At 40.0% G+C, this 20,858-nt stretch overlaps 1 protein-coding gene across 1 annotated transcript in view; it reads left to right on the top strand.

Annotated features, from left to right (window-relative positions):
- LOC121156275 (phospholipid-transporting ATPase IB-like) overlaps positions 1-20,858 on the top strand; it is a 96,924-nt gene that overhangs the window by 65,106 nt on the left and 10,960 nt on the right. Inside the window, exons 28-32 of the mRNA XM_040979890.1 lie at positions 6,526-6,648; positions 10,389-10,467; positions 14,504-14,565; positions 17,796-17,852; positions 20,375-20,482. Coding sequence (XP_040835824.1) covers positions 6,526-6,648; positions 10,389-10,467; positions 14,504-14,565; positions 17,796-17,852; positions 20,375-20,482 — 429 coding nt within the window. The remainder of the gene's footprint in view (positions 1-6,525; positions 6,649-10,388; positions 10,468-14,503; positions 14,566-17,795; positions 17,853-20,374; positions 20,483-20,858) is intronic.

Consider the following 20,858-nt stretch of genomic DNA (forward strand, 5'->3'; position numbering starts at 1 on the left):
ATAGACTTCGAGCAAAAACACAATCATGTACTATGACTTGACCCATATGTTGATTTCCAAAACTAGATGTCAATTTAAAAGTAAGCTTTTTAGGGCCTGGCGTGGTGGCCTACTGGCTAGGGTCCGCGCCTTGAACGTACTGGGATTCCATATGGGTGCCAGTTCTAATCCCAGCAGCCTGCTTCCATCCAGCTCCCTGCTTGTGGCCTGGGCTAATCCTCCATCTGTCACTCAGCCGCCGTGCTGGGCCCTGCTATCTGGATTTTTAAGATTCAAGCTAATCTCACACAGCATTTTCTTACCAAAATGCTTGCAAACATTAGAAATTTCAGTAAAACCCTTTGGTTTAGAAGACATAACATTTAAGAATCCTGTTTATTATATGGAGGCCTTAATGTTACTTTTCCCCACAGTTTATAAGGCCTCTTTGTGCAAACTATTTAAATGTTGGAGTGTCACTGAGAGCATACAATTCACTTAAAGATCAAGCAACTTATTCCCTTTGTTACCAGATATAAAGCCCCTTTCCCTTACTTAAAAAAAAAAAAAAGATTTATTTAATTGGAACGTTAAATATACAGAGAGGAGAGACAGAGAGGAAGATCTTCCACCCACTGGTCCACTTCAAGCAGCCGCAATGGCCAGAGCTGAGCTGAAAGCCAGGAACCAAGATCCCCTTCTGGGTATCCCACACGGGTGCAGGGTCCCAAGGCTTTGGGCCATCTTCGACTGCCTTCCCAGGCCACAAGCAGTGAGCTGGATGGGAAGAGGAGCTGCCGGGATTAGAACTGGCACCCGTATGGGATCCCGGTGCGTTCAAGGTGAGGACTTGAGCTGCTAGGCCATGCTGCCCGCCGGCTCCTTGGGTTTCTAACCTTAACTTCTATGGCAAACACTTACAAGTCCTGTTTTTGTTCCTGTCTCATGGGTTCTTGCTGGAGTGGGAACACGCTGTTTGGTGTTTAGAAGGAATAGCAATGTTTTCCATATCCCTTAACTGCCCTATTGCCTCTTCATTCTCCTCATCCTTATCTGAATCAAATTTGGGCCAAATAAAGGAGCAATACATTTTTTCCTTGTCTTTAGTCCAAAAATCCAAGAGCTGTCCTTCCAAAACTTTATCATTCTCCTCAATACAGATTGTCAGAGGGAACCTCTTCGGCTCTCGTTTCCATGGACCTAGAATTTTTATTTTCCAATTTTAACTAGATGTCGTCTCTATGTCTGAATTTCCTTTGTGCGCCACTCCACCTACTGGAGGTTTTTCATACAACCTAGGACTCATTTCTTGGGTTCTTTTTCCTCAGAAAATGTCCAACCATCTAGGCGGTACTTAAAGTCCAATTTCTCTGCCTTGGTTCACACATGAAGTTGCCTGATTCTTGCCTGCCTGACTTTTCATTTCTGTATCACTTTTGTTGCCTCGTGAATAGGAATCTCAGGCTTTTCTGTGACTTTGGTGGGGAGATGGGGCTTTCAGACAGAACCAACCACCTGAAATTGGCCGTGGAATGCATGTGTCAGAGCTGGGCCTCCTCAGTGGCTTAGATGGAGCAGTGGACAGCATCTCCATATGCACATGGAGCATATGGCAATACACTGGAGCCTGCAGAGACACCTGGTACCGTAACAGAGGATGTTACCGTAACAAATCAATCAACTACCCCAGCCAAGTGTTGGCAATGAATACCTGGGAAAATGGAGTCTCTAAGGTGGACTATGTCAGCCAGTGGGGCCTGGAGAGATTTCATCGTGATTGGAGTGGAAAGACTGGCAGCAATGCAGAACTGTTGAGCCACTTGAACAAGACTCTTGGAGCATACCTCACATTGGGGACTCTGCGATGGTTGGGAGACTGGGTGTGGCTTCTCCCCTTATCTCTCTCCTTCCTTCAGATACAAGAAGGAAAAAAGAGAATGTAAAAATGATGGTCTTACTCACTTTCCTCTAGCCCTTGACCCTTCTCACCTTAATCAAATATGTATAAATTATCAAAAATAAAATGTATACAATTAAAAGAAATTGGGTGGGTTGCCCTGGCCAGAGCCCCCACTCCAGAGACTTCAAGGAGAGCTCCCAAGATGTGAGAGACAGCCTCACCTGTGCAGTGAAAGGATGGACTCAGACTGGGTTGCAATAAAAGTGAGACTTCATTAATGATAATCTTGCAAGATTGGAAATCAGGCGTGCCAACATACCTTGTGCAGATAAAGCAATTTATCTTATAGTACACACATTCCGTTCCCAGTCCCTCACTGGCTGAGTCCCATGGTTTACAGTTATCCCAGCATTTGCTTTAGCTGTGTTTTGGCCACTCCTAACATCCTATTTACATAAGAATTTTCTAGGTGCATATAAGCTAGCTGTTAAGCTTGCTAGCTGTTATGCTAGCTAGTTGCCTACTCACAGCTAAACAACTTACTTTGAAAGTGAACCAAACAAATGTTTACTTCTCAGAAAAAGCAAATATTTTTGACAAATAAGAATTTATTCAAGAGATGCAATGATTTGCTATTCACTAAAATTTAATCAATGTAGTTAGTTGTGACAATAGATTTAAAAGAATTGAGCCCAACGTAATGGCTCAATGACTAACTCCTCACCTTCTAAGCATCAGGATCCCATATGCGCACTGGTTTGTGTCCCAACTGCTCTACTTTCCAGCCAACTCCTGCTTGTGGCCTGGGAAAGCAGTAGAAGACGACCCAAATCCTTGGCACCCTGCACCCGTGTGGGAGATCGAGAAATTCCTGTCTCCTGGCTTCAGATTGAGCTCTGTTCTGACTATTGTGGCCACTTGGGGAGTGAACCAGCTGACGGCAGAACTTTCTCCCTCTCTGTACTTCTCTCTGTAAATCTGCCTTTCCAATAAAAATTAATAAATCTTTCTTTTTTGCAAAAAAGAAAGATTATGCAGTATTCTTGATGCGATAAAAGCATCTACAGATGTGCTTTTTGTGCTTATCGGTGAAACAATGCATGTGTTCCCCTAAACACAGAAACAAGAAAAGCACCTGTGTTTCTACTGCTTCAAGTTAATGTTTCTGCAGGTCCTGACCAGTGCACTAGCACACAAAGGAAATCGATGATTTGGTAACGTAGTGCCTCTTCAGTTACTGGCTGCATTGTCTGTGTACATATTTCAAGCAGAAAGCAGAAATCCTCTGTTATGTTCAGTTGCAGCCAAGCCTCCTAATTAGCTGATACTCCATGTTTTGATTTGCTCATCTTCACTGACTCTGGGTTTGGTCAAATGACTGTATTTAGCCAATGATACAGTAACAAAGAAGGCAATGCTGCAACGTGATGTTTCTTATTGAACTTTCCCCGCTGTTTGCTGTTCTTTACAAAGCATCCCTGGTTTAACTATTAGTGGGAGAAGAGTCAAATGTGGTAGAAATACATCATTCTGAGTGAGGAGAGGATCAAGTGTCATTTTGTGGGGAGTAACTCTTTGGATACCAGTTAGTAAAACATGACGGTGTTTATAGCTTGGAGTTTTATTTCTTTGCTTGGAATTTTCCCCCTTTCCACTCATTTAAAAAAATTATTTATCTGAAAAGCAGAATGATAGAGTGAGTGAGAGACAGAGAGATAGAAATCTTCCATCTTCCATCTTCTGGTTGCAAACACCAAGGCCAGGCCAACGTGAAGCCAGGAGCTAGGAACCACATCTGTGTTCCCCATATGTTACAAGTGCCCAAGTGGTTGGACCAGCTGCTGCTGCTTTCCCAGGTGCATAAGGAGGGAGCTGGTTTCATTTAGCATAACATCTGTTTGTCAGTATCGAGTGCCTTCTGTGTACTATGTTCTACTAAGTAAACAAGCCATAAAATAATTAATTCTTATGAAGGAAGTAGATGATGTTGCTACATTTAGTAGTAGTATTATACCTACTATTTAAATAGCTAGACACTGAATCAACCCATTTTATATTCGCAAACACATAAAAAGTTAAGTATGCTGGTTCGCAAGGTGATGGAATAGGTGAGGACACGTTAAACTGGACAGGAAAGGATTAGTCGGGGAGAAGAGAGAGGTGCAATCCTGGGTAATAGAAGTCAGCAGGCTGATGGCAGAGAGTCACCAGGGAATGCGGGGATGCAAGGAAACAGCAGACAGCACAGTGATGCTGCGGCATAAAGATAACCTGGCAACGAATGGAGCTCCCCTGGCGGACAGGTGGCACGGGAGGTCACCAGGAATGCAGGAAGTGAACAAAGCCATAGAATTGTGGTTCCCCGTCACTTGTTTTAATCCAATCACAAGCAGAAACAGAGCAGCAGATGGGTGTGGGGAGTGGGATGAAGTTCACAATCCAGCCTTCCTCCAGGGCAACTGACACATCAGGCACACCAGGCACCAATTTGACGTCTGCAGCAAAGGTTCTGACAACAAGAGAAAAAAAAAATCCATGTGCTGCCAGCAGGGACTGGCATTGCTACCAGCCTGTGATAAACACAGCTGCTATCTCCCTGCTCCCAGGTACTGCTGGAACTGTAAGAAAGGGAAAGGCTGGGCAGACAGTGCGGCGGTCAGAGAATGTAGCCAGACCCGCCCCCGCCACTTTTCACCTTACACAAACATCAGCTGTAAATAGATCAAGGACATACATCTTCACCCAGAAACAAGCAAGCTGTTCGAGAAAAATGTAGGAAGCACTCTATTGGATACAGGCATGGGTAAAGACATCTCAGGAAAAAAAAAATCATCAAAGTCCAGGCAGTCCAAGCCAAGATCAACACAGGGGACTACAGCAAACTGAAAAGCTTCTGTGCAGCAAAGGAAATGATGAACAGAGTGAAAACACAACCAACAGAACGGGAAAAAAATATGTGCACACTACACAACAGGTAGGCGACTAACATCTAGGATTCACAAAGAGCTTCAGAAACTCAGCAACAAAACTAATCATCTTTTTTTTTATTAATATTTTTTATTTTAACAATCTTTACATGGTTAATTTGCGCATAAAGGGTCAAGGGCTACAGGAAAGTGGGTAAAACTATTATTTCCATATTGTTTCCTTCATATATCTGAGGTACAGGGGGATATTGAGGGAGAAGCCCCACCTGATTTCCCACCCACCCCAAGTCCCACATGTGGGGCATGCTCCGAGATACTCGTTGAAGTGGTTTCAATAGGTCACCAGTTTTGAAATTGCTGCCAATCTTGCCTCTCCAAACACGATGAGGTTATTGCAAAACTAATAATCTTGTGAGGAAATGGGTGAAGGAAATGAGCAAGAATTTTCAAAATAATGAATTCAAGGGATAATACACATATGAGAAAATGCTCAGCCTCCCTAACTTATTAGGGAAATGCAAATAAAAACCACATTATGGTTTCACCTCCTAACTCTAGTGAGAATGGCCTACATTCAGAAATCTACTAGCAACACCTGCTGGTGTGGATGTGGGGAGAAAGATACCCTACTCCACTGTGGCTTGTTACAGCCACTATATATAGGCTAATGCGGCCACCGTAGAAGTCATTATGGAGAGTGCTCAGCTAATTGAAAATTGCTCTGTAGTACCCAGGAGTGGGAATATATTGAAACAAAGTGAAATCTGCATATAAAAAGTAACATGTAACCCTATATTTATGGCTGCACAGTGCACAATTGCTAAGGCACGGGAACAACCCGGATGCCTATTGAAAGAAAAATGAATTAAAAAATAAAAACTGTGTTACATCTATTCCATAGATTACAACACGGCCTTTTAAAGAGTGAAATTCTACCATTAGCAATAAAGTGGTCCCAACTAAAGACCATTATGCTCATTGAAATAAACCAATCCCTAAAGGATAAATATTGTATGTTCTCTCTGATATAAAGCAACATTTATGTGAAGTATAAAGCAAATAGATATGTAGGTTAACAGTATATACATTATTTTCACAGATGAACTGTATATTGGAGACTAGCATATTGGGAGGTGAAGATATGTTACAGTAGGTATCTCCTGAATAAAAGGAGAACTCCTAGTGAAACAGTTAAATATACTTAACAATGTGATACTGTATTTTCTACCGTTGCCTATACCTACAATTCCGTAATGCACTTAAATAGCAGAATGTTAAATGTGTCACTAAAGGATGCTGCTACTACAATAATACGGGGGAAGATGGTGAGAAGGCAAATTGAGGAGGAAGACAGGGAAGGGAAAGGGGTAATGCCTGCATCTACAAAAAATAATAAATAATTTAAAAATATCTATAATAGTCCCAAAGGAACATTTCAATAGTTGTAGCTATTGAATAATTAGTCCATTAGGTAAATTATGTCTTCATGAGTTCATAGATATAATTAGATTTATGTGATTTACTGTAGCTAATTTATAAACCACTTTTATTTTTGAATAATTTAATACTTACCGGAAGCTCCAAATGTCATTGAGAATTCTGTCTCAGAGAATCTTCAGAGAAATCATCCATTATCAAAGCAAGAAGGTATTGGTGCAGCAGCATTAACTCATGAATAACTTTAAAGCCCTTTCTAATAGATGGTTATTTTTTATGTAGATTTTCACGTCATTACCACCTTTAACTCTGGGAATCTTTGAACGGTGTTGCAGTAAGGAAAGCCTGTTCAAGTATCCAGAACTCTACACAATTTCTCAGACGGGAGAGATTTTCAACACCAAGGTAAGCAGAACATGTGTGCAGGTCTGTAGCATCGACTTGATTCTAAATACGCTTTTGGTTTCTTCCTTTTCTGGTGCTTTGGGAATAATCATTTTAAAATGTTTGAAATATGGAGCAGCACAGAGTGGGGAGGGAAGGATAAAGATAGAGAGAAATGAGAGAGAGAGAGAGAGAGAGAGAGAGAGAGAGAGTTCTTTCATTCCCTGGTTCATTCTTAAAATAGCACCAACAGCTTGGACTGGCACCAGCCCAAAGTCAGAAGCTAGGAACTCCAGCAGGTGGCTGAGGTCTGAGCACTTGGACCACCTTGCACTGCTTTTCCAGGTGAATAATGAGGAAGCAGGGTTTAAGGAAGAGCAGCCATGACCCAGGGTTGGTATGGGATGCTGACATTGCAAGTGATCAGCTGGGCCACAGCACCAGCACCCAGAGAAATAACTTTAAGAAACAAAAGGAGTATAACCTATGCCAGTGTCCTGCTAGTTCAGCTTATCCAGAGAACTAAAAAATAAGTCTCAGTAGAAAGAAGTAACATTTCATGTGCGATCTCACAGATGGTACACAGAACAGCCTCACAAGGTGTGCTGTGTGCTGGTAATGTTGGGTAGAACTTGCTGGAAGTAAAGAATTGTGAACACCAGATGTTGCATCTTGGAATAATTGTTTCCTGACATTGCAGGAGTCCTGATTCTGTGGCGGGGGGTGACGGTGTGTCAAAAGCTCCTTCTGGCTCTCAGAGCAATGGCATACAGCATTGTCCGTTCTGATAATGCTCACCATACATCTTCATTTATTTGTGAAACCTGTAAGAAATATAGACATCTAGAAGAAATGAAAGTCTTTGAAGAGTATGAAGACTTGTTTGATGATTAAAAGTATCCTCTGTATCTACATAGCTTGTCCTTACTTGAAAAATTGTCAGGTCAGGTTCATAGATAGCGCTGCCCAACACAACGTTCTCACCCATCTTGTGCCCACTTGTTCCACCTGCTGTTGAGATTGCATGATTGTGTGCTATGTATTTCTCTGTCATGTTCTCCCTGTCTTGCTTCCTGTATTTTTCAGCTGGACTTAGATGTGTTATTGTGTGTCTATGAGAGTATCATGTAATGGATTTTTATGTTCTCTTGTTTGACCGGAGTCACTTCTGAGGGTACCCTTAGCACTACCGCCTGCTTTGGTAGTAATGGGATTACTCGAGCTTCTTCTGCTTTTCACCTGGCTGAATCCGATGGTTAAGTGATCCTTGTCCGCAGTCTATGCTCAGCCTGGTATTTTGTGCATTTTAACTGGTCATTGAAAGCATTTACATTTAATATGTTTACAGCTATGACTAAATGTAAATTTGCTGGTTTTTTATTTGTCCTATATAGATTTTTTTTCCATTTTTCCTTTCTTCCTCTGGATTAATTTTTATAAATTCAAATGCGTATTCTTTGTTGACTTATTAGCTATAACTCGCAGTCTTCTTATTTTGGAGGTTGATTTAGGAGGCCTGGTGCAATGGCAGGCAAATCCTCTGCCTGTAAGTACCAGCATCCCACATCGATGCCAGTCTGTGTCTCAGATGTTCTACCCGCCCAGCTCCCGGCTTGTGGCCTGGGAAAGCAGTTGAGCACGGCCCAAAGCTTTGGGACCTTCCACCCGTGTGGGAAACCTGGAAGAAGCTCCTGGCTCCTGGCTCCTGGCTTTGGATCTGCTTAGCTCTGGCCACTGTAGCCATTTGGGAGTGAACCAGATCATGGAAGAAATTTCTGTCTCTGCTTCTTTCTGAAAAATTTGCCTTTCCAATAAAAATAAACAAACCTTTCTTTAAAAAAGAAGTTGCTTTAGGATTTATGTATGGTTTTAGATCATTATACTCTAACTTTAAGGGATGTGCTACTTGCATGTGTATGTTATAAAGATTAAATTTAGTGTAATTCCATCACTTTCCTAATCTTTCAGATATATGTGTGTGTGTTTGTTATATATGTATATATGTATATGCATTTATATGTACATATGATACATATGTGTGTATTATATGTGTGTATATATGTGTACACATATACATATTCATGCTATGTGGCTAGAAACTCCGCAGCATATTGTTCATAGTTGTTTAAGCAATTATCTTAAAACCAGGTAACAGGAAATAATTATTTTAAACCATTGTTACACCTGCACTTATTGTTTTCAGTGATTTTTCACTTTTTGTGTAGACTCATATTATTCTCTTTCATAATTCTGTTTCATTCTAAAGTGTTTCCTTTAACATTTCTTGGGCAAATTTGCTGGCAATGAACTTTTCCATCTCTATCCATGAAGAAATCTTTCACTTTCATTTTTAACATCATTTTTGCTTGGTATAAAATTATGGGTTGATAATTTGTTTCTTTCCATCATTTTCTGGCTTCATTATTTTGGTATGAAATTACTGTTCTCTTCATTTCTATGTAAGTAACATTCATTTTTTAACCTCTCTGGTTGCTTTTAATATTTTTTAAAAATACTCCTACTGTTAGCCTGAGCATCATTTGTATGTTTTATTTCTTCTTGTTTCTTGTGTTTCTGGAGTCTGGTGGGTTCCTGGGCCTCTCGTCTCAGCACAGTAGTTTGTAGGAGGCCCTCTGGTGCTTTCTTGCTGTTGTTCCATTGCGATATGGCCCTGCCTGTTTGTTCACAAAGGATTTTGTCTCTTTCGTGCTGTAAGAGCAAAATGGAGTCATAATAGCAGAGATATCTCTGTATTCCATTTTGAATTAAAAAAAATTGCTTTGTGCTCAGGTTTACTCTGTAATGTATTTCCTCCATTAATTTTTCTTCTGAAATGAATTTGTCATGAATAGACTTTTCAATATATTTATTATTTCACACTTTGTAATGTTTAATCTCCAGTTTTTCCATTTGGCTACTTTTTAATACCTCCCATAAGCCTACTTGAACTTTGAATATATAAAGTGCAGCCCCATAATGGTTTCATTATCCTTGTCATCAGTAACATCTGTGTTGATTCGGAGGTGAATTTAGTTCATGTATTTTTCTTCTTATTTTGCATAGTATGTTCCTACATCTTTGCTTGCCTGGTAATTTTGAATTCAATTCCTGATGCGTAAGATTTAAATTTTAACTGGACACTCTTGCATGACCACAAATATTTTTGAATTTTGCTCTAGAATGCATCAAGTTCATTGGAAACATGTTGATCCTTTTGGGTGAGAATCAAGAATTTTTATGCAGGACAAGAGTAATGGAATAATTATTCTTCCCTTTTGAGGCAGGAACTTTGTATCCACAAAATTGAAGCTTCCTTGAAGCGCGAGGTCTTGCAAGCAGGTGTTCGTTATTTCTTCCTGGACCCTTTTCTTACATGATCTCCTTAAAAGTGCTCACACTAGGAAATTCTCAATTTGCATGATCTTTGTAACAAATACACTTTACTTTTATACCTTTATACTTAATGAATTTTGGAACAATATTGACATGTTTTGTGATATAATGCTATTAAATAATTTCAACAATACTCTATAATTTCAAATTATGTCAATCTATAATTTTATGTGTTTTCAAATGATTTTATCCTACAATGCCATAGTCAATCCTTTTAAAACAGAATAGAGAAATACAAAATTTTCAACCTCCAGGAAATCATTTTGGTGTTATAACTTCGCTCTGTTGAGCAAATGTGTTTCTCAAAGCCACTTATTTTTATATTCACTTGAATAGCATGCCCTGACTTCACTGCTTTGTTTTCTTAGGTGTTTTGGATTCAGTGTATGAATGCTTTGGTCCACTCCTTCATTCTCTTCTGGTTTCCTGCAAAAATGCTACAGCACGGTAATGATTGCATTATTTAAAATATTTGGCAAAGATTATGTAACTCTCACTGGAGTTCCTGCATGTGTGTGTGTTCAGAAAGAACCAGAGTATACAGAAATAGATCTTAGAAAAACAGAAATATTCACCGAATTCCAATAGAAGACATGCTCCTGGTTAGCAGCCTGCAGCTTGGATTGTGTGAGGGTGAACTTTAGAAACTGTTCTGTTTTCTTTTGACATATGTAAATAGAAACAGTGCTTTTGTTGCTAATTTCTAATTAATATTTGAGTGGGCTAATGGAGAGCATAATATTTCTGATAAATCATAGGTGCCTCCTTGAATTTATGTCTCCTTGGTTTCCTGTATTTTTATAGGAATGTTTTCCATTTTTTACTCCAAATTTTTGCCCTTCACATAACAAGATACATACATGAAAGAGTGGGAGAGTGAATATACATGCAGGCGTAAGGAGAGACATTTCATAGGAGAGTCACAGGGGGACCTCACTGCAACAGTAGTGAGGGATTTTAACATCCTGCTAATCCCAATGGACAAATCCAGGAGACAGGAACTCGGCAAGGAAGCATGCACACTCAGACAGCAGAGCAAATGGATTTAATTGACATCAACAGAACCTTCCATCCTACAGACACAAGATACACTTTAGTTTTCATCAGTACATGCAATCTTCTCCAGGACCTGTCACATTATAAACCACAAAACAAGCCTTCCTCCCAGATGACATTATTTTATACACCAGAGAACCAAAAGAATCAATTAAAAGACTATGCAACCCATGAGAGTTTGGCAGAGTAGCACAGCACAAAGTCAGTAAACACAATTCAATAGCCCTTCTATACACAAACAGCTCCATGGCTGAGAAAGGACTTACAAAAACAGTTCCTTAAAAAAATTTTTATTTTTAATTTTTATTGGAAAGGCAAATATATGGAGAGGAGATACATAGAGAAAGATCTTCCATACATTGGTTCACTCCCCAAGCAACTGCAATGGCCAGAGCTGAGCCAATCTGAAGTCGAGCCAGGAGCTTCTTCTGGGACTCCCATGTGGGTCCCAAGGTTTTGGGCTGTCCTCTGTTGCCTTCCCCAGGCCACAAGCAGGGAGCTGGATGGGAAGCGGGGCAGCTGAAAAAAACAGTCCCATTTGAAACAGCAGAGAAGAACCTTAAATACCTTGGAATGAAACTGACCAAAGTTATGAATGACCTCTTTGTTGGAAATTTAAACGCATTAAAGAAATAGAAAACATTCTAAGATGAAGAAATACATCATGCTCATGGATCAGTAGAATCAACAAAGCAATACACAGATTCAATGTGATCCCAAAGTCCCAATAACTTTCTTCTCAGAGTTGGAAAAGATGATATAGAAATTCATCTGGAAACACGAATAGCCAGTTATCTTAAAGAATAAAAGTAAAGCTGGAGGAATCACTATTCCAGACCTCAAGGTATGCTTCAGGGCAGTGGTAATCAAAACCATCTGATACTGATACCAAAATAGGGGTGAGCAGAACCAGACTAGAAACCCCAGAAGTGGGCCCACACGTGCACAGTAAGCTAATCTTCAACAAGAGAACTGAAAGTATCCCAGGAAAAAGGTTGGGACTCTTCAACAAATGACTTTGGGGCAACTGGACATCAGCCTACAGAAGTAAGAAAGAAGACCCCTAAATTTCACTTTGCACACACACAAAAAGCTTTCAATGGATCAAATGCCTGAATCTGCACCCAAACATATTCTAGAAAGAAAACATAAGGAACACTCTGCAAGATACAGGCATAGGTGAAGACCTCTTAGAGAAGACACCAAAACACAGGTGGTTTAAGCCAAAGTAAACAAGTGGGTCTACATCAAATTAAGAAGCCTCTGTACAGCAAAGGAAGTGGTCAAGAATGTGAAAACACAGCCAACAGAATGGGAGAAAACTTTGGCACTCAACAGACAGGGACTGGCATCCAGGATTTGCAACAAGCGTCAGAAACTCAATGACAGCAAAACAAATAACCCTGTGAAGAAAAGAGTGAATGACATGAACAGATGTTTTTCAAAATAAACAAATTCAAATGGCTAATAGATGTAGAAAAATGCTCAGGCTCTCTAGATTTTAGGGAAATGCTAACAGAAACCACATTGAGGTTCCACCTGACTATAGTGAAATCGACCTACATGCTGAAATCAACAAATCACAACTGTTGGGAAGGATGTGGAGGAAAGGTCTCCTAATTCACTATTGGTGGGAGTGCAAACGTGTGGAGCCACTATGGAAGTCAGTACGGAGAGTGTTCAGACAACTGAGAATTGACCTACCACATGACCCAGCCATCCTACTCCGGGAATAAATCCAGGAAATGAACTCCACATGTGAACGAGCAACCTGCGAATCTGTAATTACAGTAGTACAGTTCACGAAAGTAAAGACATGTAAGCAAGCCAGGTGCCCATTAATACATAAATGGATCAAGAAACTGTTACATCTACTCTGTGGAATATTACTCAGCCATTTAAAAAGAACGAAATCTTATCATTTGTAACAAAATGGTTCCCGACCATCCTGTTTGGTGAAATAAACCAGTCCCAAAAGGACAAATATTGCATATTCTCTCTTAGATAAGACAGCCTTTACTATTAAGACAAACAAAAAGTTCATAGATGGGCCTGGCGTTGTGGCCTAGCAGCTAAAGTCCTCGCCTTAAACCTGCCAGGATTCCATATGGGTGCCAGTTCTGATCCCGGCTGCTCCACTTCCCTTCCAGCTCCCTGCTTGTGGCCTGGGAAAGCAGTCGAGGACCGCCCAAAGCTTTGGGACCCTGCACCCGCGTGGGAGACCCGAAGGAGTTTCCTGGATCCTGGCTTCGGATCAGCATAGCATTGGCCGTTGTGGTCACTTGGGGAGTGAATCATTGGACGGAAGATCTTCCTCTCTGTCTCCTCTCTATACATCTGACTTTCCAATAAAAATAATTTTTAAAATTTTTTAGAAAGGATTTCTCGGGCCCGGCGTGGTGGCGCAGTGGTTAAGGTCCTCGCCTGGCACGACCGGGATCCCATATGGGCGCAGGTTCTAATCCCGGCAGCCCCGCTTCCCTTCCAGCTCCCTGCCTGTGGCCCGGGAAAGCAGTCGAGGACAGCCCAAAGCTTTGGGACCCTGCACCCGCATGGGACACCCGGAGTAGGCTCCTGGCTTCGGATTGGCATAGCACTGGCCGTTGCGCTCGCTTGGGGAGTGAATCATCGGACGGAAGATCTTCCTCTCTGTCTCTCCTCTCTGTATATCCGCCTTTCCAATAAAAAAAATAATAAAAATAAATCTTTAAAAAAAGGAAAGGATTTCTCATCTTGCTTCTGCTTCCTCCCTCTCCATTCCCCCCCACCACCATTTCTTCCCATATTATTACAGTAATATTGCGCTTTAACAACAGCTACAAATTTAACATTCTGCTATTTAAGTATGCCATGGAACCATAGGTGTAGACAAAGATAAAAATTCTAGCAATATATTATCAAGTTATATTTTACCATTTCACTGGGAGCAAAGACTCCTACTGTGACTTAATAGTACTGACACTGTATATACGATGAAAATCATACATTTTATGGAAGATTTAGCAGTAGCAGAAGAGACTTGAGAAATTCTACCATAATTTCAAATAATTATTGTTTGAGTAATTAAACAGTGTGGAAAAGTAATGACACAATTGTTAAAATTCCTGTTAGCTAATAAGACCCAGTGGACAGGTTGTTTTTTTAATTGATGTGTTCTTCCAGATGCATTTGATATCGGTGAGATGATTTGATAGTCACACTCATGTACTCCTTGTGTCTCGTTGAATCATTTGATAGTACACATTTGGAGATAGTAAGAGTTTCCAGGCAAAGAAAGCCTCGTTTTCACTGATGGTATTTGAGAACTAGAACCAATGATGATCATCATTAGTATTCAGAAAAGATACATTCCTTCAGTAAGAATAGACCCAGCATCTACATCTCAGACTCTGAAAATAAAAACAAATCTGGCTTTTTCTCTTTTCAGATATGGTTTTGCAACATGGGCACACTACAGACTATTTGTTTCTTGGGAATTTCATTTATACGGTAAGATCGCCTATATGCACAAAATCACTTTTCCTAGTTACTAATTGGAAAAACATAAGTCAGATTTATAACATTGTGTAAGTCTCCTTCACACTCTAAACCCTTTGCCAATAGAAGAAATGTATGAAATGAGAAATGCGAGTGCATATACAAGAACACGTTATCCATTGCCACCACCACTCTTTTTTGTACAAGGAGAGAATTTTCTTCAGTTTGTTCTTTCATTGTGTAATGTCACTGAATGATGATTTCAAATCAGCTCTTCAGTATCTATATCAAGGATGGTTATGTGAATAAGGTACCATTCTCTAGGTAACTATTGTTCTAGGAAAGGACCTTGAAGTTGATTTTGACCATTTGTAAGAACAATGTGTCAAAAACCTCCTTATGCCCAGGAGTAAGTGCATGCGTAGGGTACACACAAATGCACAATTTATTTATTTTTATTTGAAAGACAGATTTTACACACACACACACACACACACACAGAGAGAGAGAGAGAGAGAGAGAGAGAGAATTCCATCTACTTGTTCATTCTCCAAATGGCCACAATGGCCAGAACTGAGCCAATCAAAGTTTCCACCAGAAGCTTCTTCTAGGTCTCCCACATGGGTGCAGTGGCCCAAGGACCTGAGTCATCCTTCACTGCTTTCCTATGTCATAAGCAGTGAACTAGATTAGAAGTGGAGCAGCCAGGACTTGAACTGGAACCCACATGGGATGCTGAAGCCATAGACACAGGATTAGCCCATTGAGCCACCATGCCAGTCCCCTTAGGATATATTTGTGTAAGTGTGATTGCCTTGTAGGGTACTACGAATTTTGAAAGTCATTACAAAGAGGCTCTCCAAGATTCCATGAAAAGTGGTATTATATTTGCATCCAGTGGATAAAATTACACCCTATTGCAATTTTTACTTTGAGAGTAAACATAATTGCATAAAATTAAAAAGCATTATCACAGACATTTCACCTTCTGTGTCTCACTTTGTTATCAAATCTTTGTACTTCAGCATATACATTTTATGAAATTAAGTGTATGAGTAATTCTTTGTGACATCTAAGTTTTGTGTTTGCAATTGCTGCTAGTCGTTGCTTATTCATAGATTTTAAAATATAAATGCCGATTCAACTGTGTGTCATTCCATTTACACATCATTCCATTTATTCACATCTAAATTTTTTTGGTTTTTTTGTTTATCAACATATCATAAGCCATTTGCCCCATGTTTTCCTTCATGGAAGAAGTAATTTACTGGGATGTTGCCTCTGTTCACTTGTGCTAGCTGTCTTGATTGTCTCCCATTGTTGGCTGTGCTCTTTCTCTTACACATTCCTTAATACTAAATGTGATTAGGCTGTGTTTTCTTTTTTTAATTTGGAAGTGTCTGTAGAACAAATTTCCTTGTCAGATCTCCCCACTGCCTCAGACCTTACCCTTTTCTCAACCTCAGGAGGAAAATATCACTGAAATCAAACAAGATTTTGGTTCTTTGTTTCCTCCACTAATCAGCATTTCTTGAGAACCTGTCATGGGGGGAAAATACTGTTAGGTGTAAAACAGATGTGTAAAATTTATGTTACTTACAGAAGATGTAAATATGACTACTTCTCGCATAAGCAATGGTTTTAATTAGAGGTTAAAGAGCTTCTGGACATGGAGAACTCTAAACATAGGACACAAGTACATGCGTGCATACAAAGGGAGACTTACAGAAGATGCTAGAGTGAACCAAAGGCTGAACTGTCCCAAGTCTTACAAAGGCTTATGAAATATCACCGAAATAGTAAAACCAACAATAAAAGTCACAAGAAAGTAATTCACCACAACTATAAAGAGAGAAAAGGCTCTCTAGCAAAATGCTTCGTACAGCAGCACCCCGAAGTGGGATGCTGCTGGAGAAACACAGGACCAGCAGGTTCAGGATGCTGCAGTCACTGACCTCTCGGCCAGCATGCTGACCCCATTGTTAGTGAGCTGGAGGAGCCCAGGGACCCTCTGGGAAGGTGGAGTTGACCCTGGTGCTTTGGGGGAAATAACAGGCCAAGTGGAGCAAGAACACAGAGTAAACTATGAGCTGGTTAAGAGAGACTAAGATTAAGTGTAGAAATGAATTTGGAGTGTTTAAGATACAGGATGGAATAGCTTTGATGAGATGATAGAAACTTGCGAGAATATAGATACTGGAGACAGATGAATATAATGCAAGCCTATGTTGAATTTTAAACACCCTGTGTGTCACTTCTCCGGTACTGCAAATGATCTGCACTGCAACGAAATCACACTTGATAAAACACTGGGAACTTTTACTTTGAGACTGGGACTAAGACAACAATATTCAGTGTGGCATCTCTTCAGCTTTGCAACAGGATTGCTACTAAATATATATATATATATATATATATATATATATATATATATATACGCTTTAAAGGGCAAAAAAAAAAATCTGATTTACACTTCCATAACCTGAGTGTGTGTATAGAAAACACAAAAAGAATCTACACACAGTTTGATAATCAGCAGAACCCGATCATTTGCTAGATTCCATCCAATATTTAAAATCAGTGATTATTTTGATATGCTTGACAGATATTCAGAAAATTGAAATTTTAATACCATTCACAATAGTATGAAACGTGAAGAGCATATATATATACATATATTATATATATGTTAAACAAGTGATATTTAAGACCTATTTGTTAAAAACTAAAAATTTATTGGAGACATTAAGAACATCTAAATGAAAAAATGTACCAAGACTCAATGATGAAAGATATCAGCTATGAGTAGATTTATAGGTTTATTAAAATCCCACTAATAAATCCTCAGTGTTTAGTGATATATTTTAGAAATGTGCATGGAAATGCCAAAGCAGCACAAAGCTGACATTTTTGACTTGCAATAGCTTCAATTTACTCTGCTGGGTTGTGTTTTTATCAGAAGCTCTGAGACCTCTAGAATGAATCAAATCTTCTACGTTGTTTATGAAAAACGAACACATACTGATTTAAGTTGTATGTTGAAGGATTTCAAAGTACAACAATGAGTGATAAACACCAGGTTCTCAGATCTAAAACCCGGTGTGGCACTTGGCAACAGCTAGGTCCACTGGACAGGGAGCGGAAAACGTGCGGAGGGTCAGGGCCGGACGGGGGAGAGGTGGATTCTGATGGACACTTCTCATGCATTCTCCCTGTGTCTCTCCCCTTCTCTCCTCATACAGTACGTAGTTGTTACTGTTTGTCTGAAGGCTGGATTGGAGACAATGTCCTGGAACAAAGTGAGTATGGTTTTCGCCCCCAAACCTGGCTTTTATGTTGATTTCATGTTTTAAAGATTTATTTCATCTTTATTTGAAAGGCAGAGTCACAGAGAGAGGAAGACACGCACACACACACACACACACACACACACACACACACACACACACACACACACATCCCTTCACATACTGGCTCACCTTCCAAATGGCTGCAAAAGCCAGAGCTGGGCTGAGCTCCAGCTAAGAGCTTCTTCTGGGTCTCCCATGTGGGTGCAGGGACCCAAGGACTTGGGCCATTCTCTGCTTCTTTCTCAGACTGTGGGCAGGAATCTGGGTTGGAAGTGGAATAGCTAGGCAGGAATTGGCGCCCATACAGAATGCTGGTGCTACAGGCAGAAGCTTAACTACCTTACCGTGCCAGTCCCCTGTTGATTTACTTTTAAACTTTAGAAGAATAATAAGCTTTTCTTTTCTTGGTCTCCACATTTTACCTTCTGAAAGTTTGCATATTCAGGTGATGATTTAAACTGGAAAAAAAATTACCTACTCTAATGCCTTCGGGATATTGAGGGTTTTTTTTATGCTTAATTTGAAATCAGTTCCAGTTAGCATGCCACCAATTGGACCACTCTTTTGCTATTAGTATCCAAATACAGAATTATAACAGAAAGTGTAGTTAATTCAGAAAGAGAAGGAAAATGATTTTGCCAGCAGCTTCCAATGCAGATGGCGTTGATTTTTTGGTTCCTGGTCTTTCAGTCTTTGTTCTATGGATTTATTTTTGATTTTTCACAAAAATAAAACCACAAAGTAGCTGACATTTTGTAACTTTCTTTTTCATGTAGTAACAAGCATTTCAACATTCTATAGAATATTTAATGTGTATGTGCCTACAATGGCTGTATTGTATTTCATCCCAGGAATATTTCCTTACATTATTTTTAATGGAATGATTGTCTTAATGTTTATCATTATAAACTATAGGCAACCAGCCCCATTATAAACATATAAAGGGTAATTTTAAGAGTGAATGCAAAATGGAAATAAAAGATAAGTTCATTTAAAAATATTTATTTATTTGTTTATTCATTCATTCATTCATTTGAAAAGAGAGAGAGACAGAGACAGACAGGGAGAGGGCTCTTCCACCCACCAGATCATTCTTCAAATTCCGGCCAACAGTCGGACTGCGCTATGTGAAAGGCAGTCACCTGAAACTCAGTCCGGTTCAACTGAAAGATTAGCCTGCTCTAGATTTATGAAATTTCAGGTCCTGCCTACTATAGCCTTGACGTAGCCAGAGCTAGTGATTTCACAGGTGTTGACCTTATGTTCCCCGTTAAAATGAGCACAGGGAACAGAGTGAACCGCCTCTCCCAGCAGCACCATGGCTTACCATTGCCCCCTAGAGGACAGCCCTCTCTGAAGGACCCTCCTGGAGAGACCCAGAAAAACACGTCACGGAGCTGTGAAGTTCAGATTTCTCAGCTGTGAGCTGACCCTCTTCCCCATCATCTTCTGCACCAGCCCAAGAAGCCAGCTCCATTCACTCCAACCAGAAAGAGGCACTCTGATTCACACAAGTCATGAAAAATTGCCCTTGAAGATATCCGTGACAAGTCAACATGCACTTGTTCTTGTTCCCTAGACACACTTAACTCACCCATAGTACCTGGTGGTGGATGAGAGAATTTGAGCCCTTAATCAGTGATCTAGTACAGATAATTGGTGTCAGAAACAGATAACAAACAGATGATCATATGGAGATAATAGATCGGTATCCAATAAAGCCAGCATTTCAGAACAAGAGTCTCTGGGTTTCCCTTCCTAGTCCCCTGATAACACAAAGTCCACCAAGCAACAGACCAACAGCCGGATGGATCTGACCATAAAATTGACAAAAGTCCCGAGACCCAGCCAAGGCAGCAACCTTTTAACCGAGGATCTCCATCAGCCTCCCACTCCTAGCTCAGCAATCCAAGACCACCACTTCCATCAGTATCTCGGCATTTGTGACAAAGAACGAATACTAATTGGTCCAATGCTTGTCTCTCTTGATGGTCTGTGTGCGGGTGTCTTTAAGAAAGCTCCATGTTAAGCAGTTGGCAAAAGAAGACAGCCTCATTGAAGAACTCACCCACTGTATGAAGTACTTCCAATGCAGTGTTCATTTGCTCTGAAGACGCTGCTTGTCGCTGGGCTGACCAGTGGATGTTGCTTTAGATATTTATTTAGATTATTTATTTAGATACTTAGATATCATGAATCTTTGAATCTACAGAAAGAAAGAAAGAAAGAAAGAAAGAAAGAAAGAAAGAGAGAAAGAAAGAAAGAAAGAAAGAAAGAAAGAAAGAAAGAAAGAAAGAAAGAAAGAAAGAAAGAAAAAGGAAATGTCCTGAGAAGCATTGGGAAAAATATCTCAGGTATCCGACAGCTCAGAGGTTACCAGCATGGTCACATGAAGAGACAAAGGTATCCTGCTAGTGGACAGAGCTAAGCCATTGTTTCCCCCCTTTCCTCTGGCATTTTCTCTCTGGCAGTTCAGTCACTTGGCGATTTGGGGCAGCATCATCTCGTGGATGGTGTTTTTCGTGGCTTACTCTTACTTCTGGCCCACCGTTCCCATTGCTGCTGATATGAGCGGCCAGGTGAGGGCTTCCCACCGTGAGTATGCTTGTCATTCCTCATCAACGTTCGTGCTTGCTAACAGCAGAGGGCAATCTCACCTATTACCAGGATGATTTGGGAAGAAAAGATCAAAAGAATGCAATAAGCAGTTTGCTTAGTTATAATAAAATTTAGATTTTTCCCTCTAAATTCTCATTACTTATCTATCAACTATTCTTTCCAAAATGTGTATCCTTCCTTTATAACAGACAGAAGCCATAATTTCTGAACCATTTTAAATGTGTAAACTAATATTGTAATTATATTTGTCTTGTGCTCAAGTTGTTTATTATTGGGAATGCATGATAATTAAGAAAACATAGTTTTTTTTTAACATATTTGACTAAGTAGAATAGC

This window comes from Ochotona curzoniae, unplaced genomic scaffold, assembly GCF_017591425.1.
Source record: "Ochotona curzoniae isolate NIBS_2020 unplaced genomic scaffold, NIBS_Ocur_1.0 contig_3332, whole genome shotgun sequence".
NCBI classification, from domain to species: Eukaryota; Metazoa; Chordata; class Mammalia; order Lagomorpha; family Ochotonidae; genus Ochotona; species Ochotona curzoniae.